Here is a 13,291-nt window from a genome sequence, read left to right on the forward strand (position 1 = left end):
AAAATGTATTATTTACGTACAAAAAATTAAGTAGTTTATACAAAGACTAGTCTTTCTTGATCTACTTGATAATCGCATGCAAAAAGTTTATTTACAGTTTAAGTAAACTCAAATATCCTATCTCAAAAAATTAGAATATTCTGGGAATCTTAATCTTAAACTGTAAACCATAATCAGCAATATTAAAATAATAAAAGGCTTGTAATATTTCAGTTGATTTGTAATGAATCCAGAATGTTTGACATTTTTGTTTTTGTAATTGCATTACAGAAAATAAAGAACGTTATCACAATATTCTAATTTTCTGAGACAGTCCTGTAATTCTATAGTTGAGTTATAGCTGAGTGAGTGTCGCCCCCTGGTGGTGGATTGTATGTTTGCAGTTTGTCTTTCAATAAAAAAAAAACAAAAAAACAGCAGCATATTCCTTTGGGGTTTCTTGGAGGTTTTATCTGGTTAAATTAATTATAAGAGAGCAGTGACTCCTCATTAAACAGCCAAATCTGACTCTGAAAGTCTCAGAGAAAAGTGATATGTTTTTTGAAATATCTCTCTTTTTTCCACAATTCTTTATGTCGAATTGTCTATAATACCGTACATTATAAAACAAACAAAACATACATATAAACAGTTGATACCAGGGGATTAGTCACAGACAGAAATTATAGATCAGTTCAAAAAAATGTTATACCTGGTACATAACTCAGAGGTTCGGATGGCTTTTCTATTTTTAGAATATTGGATTGTTGCAATGTTTTGTTTGAATTCATTTTTAAAGGCCGGGAAAGATGGTGATTAGAGAATTTAGATTTGTGAATATGAAATTTTGCAAGTAACAGAATTAAATTGATGATGTAGTATTTATTTGCTTTGCTAGAGGTGTAAGAAAAGAATCCAAACAATACATTTTCATAAGAGAGGGAGAAATCAGAGTCCATATTATGTGAAATTAATGAACAGATATCTTTAAAAAAATACGTGAGATGGGACAAGACCAAAATAAATGACATAAATCTCTGCAGACAGTTTACAGAATGAGCAGACCACATCAATGTCCTTTTTGTGTCTTTGTAAAAAAACTTTGCAAGGATAAAAACGATGAATCATTTTCAGAGTCACTTCTTTAACCTTATTGATGATCAGATATTTAGAGGGAAAACACCAGATATTCTTCCAGTTCAGATCTGAAGTGAAGTTATTCCAGTAAGAGACTACATTTGGAACAGAGACTTCTCTTTGAAATAAGGCACGTATATCACGGTTGTTATTGCTCTTTTTAGAGGAGAAACATATCTGACCAACACTAGTAACAGCAGGATAAATGGAGGTAAAGACAGTTCAGATGAATTCCTAAGAAGCATTAAGACACCAGAAGCATCAAAAACTTTCCGCTTCGTGTTGCTGCTGTTTGTGCTGTTTCCTCCTGCGGCCACCAGGTGGCGGCGCAGGCGCAGAAGGAGAGGAGCGGTGACGTCAGAGCAGCAGAAGAAGAACCACGTGGTGCAGCAGCATGTCGCCTCCGGGAGGAAAGATAAACAGACCCAAAACGGTAAAAACACACATTTAACCCGGTTTATCTGCGGTGAATCTGAAGGTTCGAGGAGGAAATAATGTCGTTAATCTTTAAGAGATTAATTAATAATGCCGTTAATGTTTAAGAGAAGAATTCAGGGTTAAATCAGATCCTGGACGAGAGAATTGACGGAAAAGTAATTGTTTTTAACCAAAACTTTGCTGTTTCGCTGATCTTAATTCATGTTTTTCGTTGGTTTCCATGTTAACGTGGACATTTATGGGCTGTTTTGTAGGCTTAAAGGCTTTAAAGAGGTTAATATTTACATTTATACTCATTTAAACCTCTGATGAGCCTGGTTTTCACTTCCGGTCCCAAATCCTGAGTGGACACAAAGTTAACCTCAAGACAGTTTATAAAGTAATGAAATATAGACAATTTATGCAATTATAACTGAAAACTTTAATGTTTTCATACCTTTAAACATATTTAAAGGTAAAACATGGCACCAGTTATTCTGGTGTCCAATAAAACATTCCTTTTTGGGGCAAAAACAAAAAAATACCAAAAGTTGAAATGTAATGATGAAAGAAAATCGATCTAGACACACAAATTGATTTTAGGAATGAATGAGAATGTATTTAGAATGGGAGAATTGGGTTGACATTAGGAATGGGTGATATTTTACCGTTCATGATAAACCGTCAAAAAAATTCCCCACGGTAAGAATTTGTATCTCACGATAAAAATGATACATTGAGGAAATGAGCCTGAAAAAAAGAAAGAAATGAGCCAGAAAGAAAGAAAGATAAATTCCCGTTGATGACGGTTTTTGTATTGGTATTTTTATCGTAATCGGGATAAATGCCAGAAATGATCGTGATACATTTTTTAGTCCGTACCGCCCATCCCTAGTTGACGTGTGTGTTTCTGCAGGAACTGTTAGTTAGCCGTTAGTCTGAGCAGAGCGTCCTGCAGGGATTTGAGGTTCTGATGGTTCTGATGGTTCTGATGGTTCTGGTGGTTCTGATGTGATGGCGTGTGTCATGGGTCATGTGACGTGATTGTGACGTGTGTTTCCTTTAGGAACTGGGCAGGAACCTGTTCAAGAGGAGGAGAGTTCAGGGCCGAGAGAAGAGGAAGAAACACCTGATCGTTGGAGCCGTCGTGGATGAAGGACTGATTACTGTCCATCACCTGAAGAAGAGGAAGTGAGTATCACCCCCATATCACCCTCTAACCCCCCATATCACCCCACTATTACCCCACTATTACCCCATTATTACCCCATATCACCCCACTATTACCCCATTATTACCCCATTATTACCCCACTATTACCCCATTATTACCCCATTATTACCCCATATCACCCCACTATTACCCCATTATTACCCCACTATTACCCCATATCACCCCACTATTACCCCATTATTACCCCACTATTACCCCATTATTACCCCACTATTACCCCACTATTACCCCATTATTACCCCATTATTACCCCACTATTACCCCATTATTACCCCACTATTACCCCACTATCACCCCACTATCACCCCATTATTACCCCACTATTACCCCACTATTACCCCATTATTACCCCATTATTACCCCACTATTACCCCACTATCACCCCACTATCACCCCATTATTACCCCATTATTACCCCACTATTACCCCACTATCACCCCACTATCACCCCATTATTACCCCACTATTACCCCACTATCACCCCACTATCACCCCACTATTACCCCATTATTACCCCATTATTACCCCACTATTACCCCACTATCACCCCACTATCACCCCATTATTACCCCACTATTACCCCATTATTACCCCATTATTACCCCATTATTACCCCATTATTACCCCACTATTACCCCATTATTACCCCATTATTACCCCATTATTACCCCACTATTACCCCATTATTACCCCATTATTACCCCACTATTACCCCACTATTACCCCATTATTACCCCACTATTACCCCACTATTACCCCACTATTACCCCATTATTACCCCATTATTACCCCATTATTACCCCATTATTACCCCACTATTACCCCACTATTACCCCATTATTACCCCATTATTACCCCATTATTACCCCATTATTACCCCATTATTACCCCACTATTACCCCATTATTACCCCATTATTACCCCACTATTACCCCATTATTACCCCATTATTACCCCACTATTACCCCATTATTACCCCATTATTACCCCATTATTACCCCACTATTACCCCATTATTACCCCATTATTACCCCACTATTACCCCATTATTACCCCATTATTACCCCATTATTACCCCACTATTACCCCACTATTACCCCACTATCACCCCATTATTACCCCATTATTACCCCACTATTACCCCACTATCACCCCATTATTACCCCACTATCACCCCATTATTACCCCATTATTACCCCACTATCACCCCATTATTACCCCACTATTACCCCACTATTACCCCACTATTACCCCACTATCACCCCATTATTACCCCATTATTACCCCATTATTACCCCACTATTACCCCACTATTACCCCATTATTACCCCATTACCCCATTATTACCCCACTATTACCCCACTATCACCCCATTATTACCCCACTATCACCCCACTATCACCCCATTATTACCCCATTATTACCCCATTATTACCCCACTATTACCCCATTATTACCCCACTATTACCCCATTATTACCCCATTATTACCCCACTATTACCCCCACCCACCACCTGAAGAAGAGGAAGTGAGTATCACCCCACTATTACCCCATTATTACCCCATTATTACCCCATTATTACCCCATTATTACCCCACTATTACCCCATTATTACCCCATTATTACCCCATTATTACCCCACTATTACCCCATTATTACCCCATTATTACCCCACTATTACCCCACTATTACCCCATTATTACCCCACTATTACCCCACTATTACCCCATTATTACCCCATTATTACCCCATTATTACCCCATTATTACCCCATTATTACCCCACTATTACCCCACTATTACCCCATTATTACCCCATTATTACCCCATTATTACCCCATTATTACCCCACTATTACCCCATTATTACCCCATTATTACCCCACTATTACCCCACTATTACCCCATTATTACCCCATTATTACCCCACTATTACCCCACTATTACCCCATTATTACCCCACTATTACCCCATTATTACCCCATTATTACCCCATTATTACCCCATTATTACCCCATTATTACCCCACTATTACCCCATTATTACCCCATTATTACCCCATTATTACCCCACTATTACCCCATTATTACCCCATTACCCCATTATTACCCCACTATTACCCCACTATCACCCCATTATTACCCCATTATTACCCCATTATTACCCCACTATTACCCCATTATTACCCCACTATTACCCCATTATTACCCCATTATTACCCCATTACCCCATTATTACCCCATTATTACCCCACTATTACCCCATTATTACCCCATTATTACCCCACTATTACCCCATTATTACCCCATTACCCCATTATTACCCCACTATTACCCCATTATTACCCCATTATTACCCCATTATTACCCCATTATTACCCCACTATTACCCCATTATTACCCCATTATTACCCCACTATTACCCCATTATTACCCCACTATTACCCCATTATTACCCCATTATTACCCCACTATCACCCCATTATTACCCCATTATTACCCCATTATTACCCCACTATTACCCCACTATTACCCCACTATCACCCCATTATTACCCCACTATTACCCCCACCCACCACCTGAAGAAGAGGAAGTGAGTATCACCCCACTATCACCCCATTATTACCCCATTATTACCCCACTATCACCCCATTATTACCCCACTATTACCCCATTATTACCCCATTATTACCCCACTATTACCCCATTATTACCCCACTATTACCCCATTATTACCCCATTATTACCCCACTATTACCCCATTATTACCCCATTATTACCCCACTATTACCCCATTATTACCCCATTATTACCCCATTATTACCCCACTATTACCCCATTATTACCCCACTATTACCCCACTATCACCCCATTATTACCCCATTATTACCCCATTATTACCCCACTATTACCCCACTATCACCCCACTATTACCCCACTATTACCCCACTATTACCCCATTATTACCCCACTATTACCCCACTATCACCCCACTATTACCCCATTATTACCCCATTATTACCCCATTATTACCCCATTATTACCCCATTATTACCCCATTATTACCCCATTATTACCCCACTATTACCCCATTATTACCCCACTATCACCCCACTATTACCCCACTATCACCCCACTATTACCCCATTATTACCCCACTATTACCCCACTATTACCCCACTATTACCCCACTATCACCCCATTATTACCCCACTATTACCCCACTATCACCCCACTATTACCCCATTATTACCCCATTATTACCCCATTATTACCCCATTATTACCCCATTATTACCCCATTATTACCCCATTATTACCCCACTATTACCCCATTATTACCCCACTATCACCCCACTATTACCCCACTATCACCCCACTATTACCCCACTATTACCCCACTATCACCCCACTATTACCCCATTATTACCCCATTATTACCCCATTATTACCCCATTATTACCCCATTATTACCCCATTATTACCCCATTATTACCCCACTATTACCCCATTATTACCCCACTATCACCCCACTATTACCCCACTATCACCCCACTATTACCCCATTATTACCCCACTATTACCCCACTATTACCCCACTATTACCCCACTATCACCCCACTATTACCCCACTATCACCCCACTATTACCCCACTATTACCCCATTATTACCCCACTATTACCCCACTATCACCCCACTATTACCCCACTATTACCCCACTATCACCCCACTATTACCCCACTATTACCCCATTATTACCCCATTATTACCCCATTATTACCCCATTATTACCCCATTATTACCCCACTATTACCCCATTATTACCCCACTATCACCCCACTATTACCCCACTATTACCCCATTATTACCCCATTATTACCCCATTATTACCCCACTATTACCCCACTATTACCCCACTATTACCCCACTATTACCCCATTATTACCCCACTATTACCCCACTATTACCCCATTATTACCCCACTATTACCCCATTATTACCCCACTATTACCCCACTATTACCCCATTATTACCCCATTATTACCCCACTATTACCCCACTATTACCCCATTATTACCCCATTATTACCCCATTATTACCCCATTATTACCCCACTATTACCCCCATCCACCACCTGAAGAAGAGGAAGTGAGTATCACCCCCGACCCCGTCCCCTCCTCCAGGTACCAGGCTTGACCTCTGACCTCTCTCTCTCCTCAGGTCCAGCCAGAGAGCAAACATCACTCTGTCGGGGAAGAAGAAGAGGAAACTGCTGAAGCAGCTGCAGAGGATGCAGACGGAGAAGAGCAGCATGGAGGGTAAGAACCAATCACAGAGCAGCATGGAGGGTAAGAACCAATCACAGAGCAGCATGGAGGGTAAGAACCAATCACTGAGCAGCATGGAGGGTAAGAACCAATCACTGAGCAGCATGGAGGGTAAGAACCAATCACTGAGCAGCATGGAGGGTAAGAACCAATCACTGAGCAGCATGGAGGGTAAGAGAGCTTTCACCTCTGTCCCGTTTGGAGCAGTTGTTCCGGAACAGGGAGCGTTTCCCCCTAAAGATGGGTTGGTTTGGTACATGTGAACACAGCAATCACGCTCAGATGTGGGACAAAACCAGCGAGCTGAGATCCTAGGAGAGCTGGTCTCGGCTGCTTCCATTCCAGACCTGGAGCGATTCGTTTGCAGCAGTGTTTCTCAATCCTGGTCCTCGAGTACCACTGTCCTGCATGTTTTAGATGTTTCCCTGCACCAACACACCTGATTCTAATTAAAGGTCCTCATTAGCTTCATTAGTCATCAAGGTCTGCACAGCTCTGTTGATGACACGGGTACTGGTATCACGGTGTGTTGAAGCAGGAAACATCTAAAACATGCAGGACAGTGGGGGCTTGAGGACCAGGATTGAGAAACACTGGTTTGTAGTGAGAACATGATCCACACAGCAACCGATACAACTCCATTCGTGTGTAAGTGCTACCGCGGTTCAAGGAGAAGAGTCGGTGCAGAGAACCCACCACCTTCTCTCCTATTGGACGTTCCGAGATGTCACAGCTGTGAAAATTAGGCCTGTGTTGAAAAGATTGATTCTCCGATTTTAAATTGATTCTCATATTAATTCCTAAAAATCAATTCATATGTCTAAAGATTGATTTAAAAAAAAAAAAAATTGTTTGTTTTTTTCATCATTACATTACAACTTATGGTATTTTTTTGTTTATGCCCAAAAAAGGAATATTTAGTTGGACACGAGAATAACTGGTGCCATGATGTTTTTACCTTTTAAATATGTTTAAAAGTATGAAAACATTAAAGTTTTCAGTTATAATTGCATAAATTGTCTATATTTCTTTGCTTTATAAACTGTCTTGGGGTTACATTTGCAAAAATGTTAAAAACCAAATTCTCATAAATGTGTGAAAAACTAAAACTGATTTCATCCGTCTCTGTTTCCTCCTGGATCTGTTTGGTAATTCTACACGATGTTTCTGTTTCAGTTCTATCAGCATTCTGGGAGCTGATTGGTCCTTACAGCATCATTAGCTGCAATACTTGCTGTTGAATCTCAATATAATACTAGTATTAATATGTTGCAGAACTACAGTCATATAATTCATGCAACAGCTGAAAAAAATAGATTAAATTAGTATCGATAAATAGATTAAAATAGCGTAGTTTTATCCAACCTGAAGATAACTTCTGTTTTTAATACATTTCAATTGAAGGTACAAAGTTCAACAAATAATCAACATTTATTAAAAAAGGAATGGAATCACTTTCAACATTCAGATTAAAATAGAATAGAAGACTTTATTGATCTCCCAGAGGAGAAATTCAGTCGTGCAGCAGCCAAAAACACACACACTCAACGGTTTATACAAAAAATGTAAAATAGAAATAACCAATAAATTGCTAAATAAAAAAAAAAGAGCAATATAAAAAGTAGAAAGAGTATGTACAAGAGATAAAAAAAATAGTAAACACCAAAAAATGGATAATATTTACAAATATTTACAAAAATACGTGAGGTATTAGTGGTTATTGCACTTATAAAGAGACAGGTTTATTGCACACGGGTGGCTACAGTTGGTTATTATACAGTCTGATGGCTGTGGGGATGAAACATAAAATAACATAAAACATATTATTACTCAACAAAATACTCAAGCTCAATTGTGTAATTGTGTTAAACCTGTAAAATCATGGATGGATCATCCTGACCGCTCTCCGAGTCACTTTTTTTAAAGAAGGCTCGAATGGTGACGTGAAAATAAATGAAACACGCGCCGCTCCAACAACGGGCAATGTGTTTGAGTGCATGTGCCCCATCTAGTGGAGAAACGTGGGCACTGCAGGGAAAAGTGGAAAGTGAACAAGGTTTTTATTATGATTTGGACGGGTCCGGCGGGCCGGATTAAAAAGCCTAACAGGGCCGTAAGCGGCCCAGGGGCCGTAGTTTTCCCATGTCTGGTCTAGACATGTTTACGTTGCTACGGAGCTTCATGCTTTTATTCTGAAAACCCTTCCTTCTCTTGTTCCACCAGTGTCGGCACCACAGAAGAAGAAGCAGACTCCTCCTCCTCCTCCTCCAGCAGCAGCTCCAGCCCAGAAGAAGAAGAAGAGCGGAACTGGTTGCCACGGCGATGTGGAGATGGTGGACGTGGCCTGAACCGGCTGACAGGAAGTGATTGACGCTAACAGGAAGTGGAACGCAAAAACAAACCGAGTTTGACCCGTTGGAGAAATGAGCTAAAGCTCCTGAGTGTTTGAGTCTTATTAAAGAAAATAAAGCCTTAAACTGTTTCCTTTACTTGAAAGATATGATTTAATATGAGATGGCCTTTGAGTTATTTTATTTTTATTTTATGTTGTACGATAATTAGATTAATTGTGTATATTTTGTAAGACTGATGTTGCTCAACTCAAGACAAAAGTTTGATTCTGATACGACTTTTATGTGCCTTCTTTGTTTGTGTCTGTTTCAATAAAAAAAAAAATAGTTAAAACTTCCAGTTTAGTTATTTACACTTTAACAGACAACTCCTTTCTGTTTTGTATTTATTTATATTAAAGTTAACATGTTTGTCCTTTAAACCCAGTAACAGAAGTGTTTACATCGTCTCTGGCTGAAAACGACTTTTACACGTTAAACTTAAAGTAAAAGTGCATTAGTATTCAACAATAACAGCTTTTGGGTGAATTTTGGATCATATTTTTATAATCAGGGCATCTGCAGGTTTAACAAAGTTAAATTTAAGACTTTTAAACGCCATTTTCAAATAAAATGTAACCAAAAAAGATGAAGAACGATCTCAGTCTGGTACGAACCATCTGCAGCTGTTTTTTTTATGAAATATTCACTATTATCCTTCATAAACTTCATGTTTTTCACTCGTGCTTGTTTGTGCAGAAGTTTATTAATAGAAAACAGGATCTTCCTGTCACTTTCCAGCAGTTTCTTACTTTTTCATCTGATTTTAATTCAACTAGACCAGGAGTCGGCAACCCGCAGCTCTAGCGCCGCCCTAGTGGCTCCTGGAGCTTTTTCAGAAATGTTTGACCTTTTTTTTTCCTTTTTTCCTTCTTTTTTTCTTTTTTCTTCTTTTTTCCTTTTTGTATTTTTTTCCTCTTTTTTTTCTTCCTTTTTCCTGTCATTTTTAATCTCGACATTTTGACTTTTTTGAAGACATTTAATCTTTTTTGTCGACATTTCACCATTTGTCTTCAATCTAATTCTGATACAAGACTTTTCATTTTTTGCGGCTCCAGACATATTAGTTTTTTATGTTTTTGGTCCAATATGGATCTAAAACATTTTGGGTTGCCGACCTCTGATCTAGACTCAGTTTTAATCTTCATTTCTCCTTCTGTCCAGCATCTGCTCATCACTGAGAAACCCAGCTGAAGCAGCAGCAGCTTTTAACCATTTCATTAACTCAGTATCTGAAACTATCAAGTGTTTTTCCCCTGCTCATATTATACCCAGCTAAAGTAGATAATACTGAACCAGCATTCAACCTTTACAGATTCAGAAGTCCAGAGAGTAATTGGATCTTAGTCTTCTAAAGCTTCTAAAGAACTCAGTTATGCTTAAGGAGTTCTCTCAGTGGCGTCAATTCAGTCTTACTAAGGTACGGCAAGGTTACGAGTCTCAGAACTAGAGTATCAATCAACACGTCCAGCTAATACTCATCACAGAAGTTTATGGATCTGATCTGTGTGGTCAAGAAAACTGGAACTTTTTACAATGCAGTCTCACTCACTGCAAAAACTCTACATATTACCAGGAATATTTGTCTTATTTCTAGTTAAAATGTCTCATTTTTAGTCAGAAAAATCTCATTACACTTAAAACAAGATTCATCACCAGAAAAATAACTTATTTGACAATTTTCACCTGTTTCAAGTAAATTTTCACTTGAAATAAGTAGAAAAATCTGCCAGTGGGACAAGATTTATCTTCTTATTACAAGCAAAAAAATCTTGTTCCTCTGGCAGATTTTTCTACTTATTTTAAGTGAAAATTTACTTTTGATAGATAATTGATAGTAATCTTACATTTAAAGAACGTATCAAAAAGGTTTCTAAGAGCATCAAATTTAATCTGGCAAAACCTTTAGACATGTTTGCAGTTGCATGTCAACCAAAGCTGCACTAATGATGCACTCAATGATCTTCTCCCTTATAACATAGTAACACTGCACTTAGACCACTACTTTCTTTATATAAAAAAAGCATTAAGGTACTAGACAAGAAATCCAATGACTATCATCACTGCCATATTTTATTGCAGTGATGATGTTTCATTTTACGCTTTGGCACCATCTGTAAAAAAAGGCAATGGATTCCTTGCAGTCTGCTTTTAATATATTGCAGGAGTCACTTCTTAAATTAAAACTGATTTTAAACTCTAAAAAGACTAAATACATGATTTTTACGCGTTCCCGGTCATTAGATTCTGATTGTGAGATCTTAACAGTAGATGGCACTCACCTTGAGAGGGTTACCTCGTATAAATACCTTGGGATCTGGCTGGATGATAAGTTGACCTTTGATGTTCATATTGATAGCCTCCTAAAAAAGCTCAGACCAAAGTTAGGCTTTTATTTTCATGCAAAACATTTTTTTCCTATTGCTGCTAGAAAGAGATTGGTACAAAGTACCTTTTTGTCAGTATTAGACTATGGTGATGTCATTTACATGCATGCATCTATCATGCTGCCTTGCGGTTTGTAACTGGTTCAAGTTCACGGACACGTCATTGTAATTTGTATCAAATGGTTGAATGGACTTCACTGAGTCTAAGGAGAAAAACACATGTTAATATTTATTGCAAAAGCATTACTGGGTAAACTACCGCTGTACATATCCAATTTATTAAAATATTACTCTAGTAGCTATAACAGTAGATCATCAGAGAAAACCAGCACTGGAACAGAGTTGGTAAATCTGCCTTTTCCTTTTATGCACCGCAAGCTTGGAATGAGCTACAACACAAACTCAACTTTAATATTTACCCTCTCTTAACATGTTCAAACATATGTTAAAATCAGTTTTCACAGAACAATGTCATTGTTTTTAAGTGCCATTATTTGTCATTAATTATTTTTAGCTTTCTGATCCTTGTATATTTTATGTTTGTTTCTTGTTTTGATATTTTTTTATTTTTTTGTAAAGTTACTTGTCCTTGTTTGTATTTTCTTTTATATGAAACTGAATGTATTTTTCTGCTGCCATCTTGACCAGGACTCCCTGGCAGAAGAGAAATTGTATCTCAATGGGACTTTCCTGAATAAATAAAGGATAAATCATTTATTGAAATATAAGTTGTTACATCTGGAAAATCTCATCAAATACTCACACTTATGTCTATTGTATAAAATCATTCATGCACTTGCTCCTCCTGCACTGAACCAGTTTATAAAGGATAAATAAATGTAAATGTAATTAATTCATCTCGTCGTGGCATCAACATCCACACGGAGCAGCTAGAGGAGATTATGGTCCAGTTTAGGAAAAGAGCTTTTAGCCGGTCTGCATGTTCTACTAGTACTCTGATAGTACTAGTACTCTGACTGAACTCTGGACTTTACTAAGTTTGTTCCTGGTTTGGTTTTACAACCAAAACTGAACGTTTTTGTAACTTTTGTAACTTCAAGGATCAAAACTGAAATAAACAAATGCATTTAAAAACATTTGCTCTATTTCAGCCCAACGTGATGAAAACCAAGAGAAAGCTCTTCTGTAACAACGACTATCTCTTCATAACGGCTTTACTGATATTCAAATGTCTCAACTGTAGGAGAAGTCGAGCTGCGACTGAAACTCATATCACCATTTCACAAAAGAGACAAAGAAACATTCTATTCAAAGTACAGATGCGAATTTGAGGGGCAGATAAAATGAGACGAGTCCCCGGCAGCTCTGATTGGTCCCCTGATTGGCTGATCGGAGCAGATCGTGGACCAACCACAGCGAGCTACGTCCTCCAGCAGCATCACCTGTCTGGTCCGGTCCAGG

At 38.5% G+C, this 13,291-nt stretch overlaps 1 protein-coding gene across 1 annotated transcript; it reads left to right on the forward strand.

The window, feature by feature from the left end:
• The first annotated feature begins 1,482 nt into the window (after window positions 1-1,482).
• c23h11orf98 (chromosome 23 C11orf98 homolog) lies at window positions 1,483-9,569 on the forward strand. Its single transcript, XM_061715104.1, has 4 exons — window positions 1,483-1,549; window positions 2,600-2,724; window positions 6,986-7,083; window positions 9,316-9,569. The coding sequence occupies exons 1-4, from the start codon at window positions 1,511-1,513 to the stop codon at window positions 9,438-9,440; spliced, it is 387 nt and encodes a 128-aa protein (XP_061571088.1). The 5' UTR covers window positions 1,483-1,510; the 3' UTR covers window positions 9,441-9,569.
• Window positions 9,570-13,291: the final 3,722 nt, after the last annotated feature.

The sequence above is a fragment of the Cololabis saira genome, chromosome 23 (assembly GCF_033807715.1).
Source record: "Cololabis saira isolate AMF1-May2022 chromosome 23, fColSai1.1, whole genome shotgun sequence".
NCBI classification, from domain to species: domain Eukaryota; kingdom Metazoa; phylum Chordata; class Actinopteri; order Beloniformes; family Belonidae; genus Cololabis; species Cololabis saira.

What these genes read in the sequence shown, in the direction of transcription:
- c23h11orf98 (XM_061715104.1), top strand. Translation starts at nt 1,511, where the DNA reads ATGTCGCCTCCGGGAGGAAAGATAAACAGACCCAAAACG. An exon ending in AGATAAACAGACCCAAAACG is followed by an intron (nt 1,550 to 2,599) that starts GTAAAAACACAC and finishes TGTTTCCTTTAG; the next exon opens with GAACTGGGCAGGAACCTGTT. An exon ending in GGAGAAGAGCAGCATGGAGG is followed by an intron (nt 7,084 to 9,315) that starts GTAAGAACCAAT and finishes TTGTTCCACCAG; the next exon opens with TGTCGGCACCACAGAAGAAG.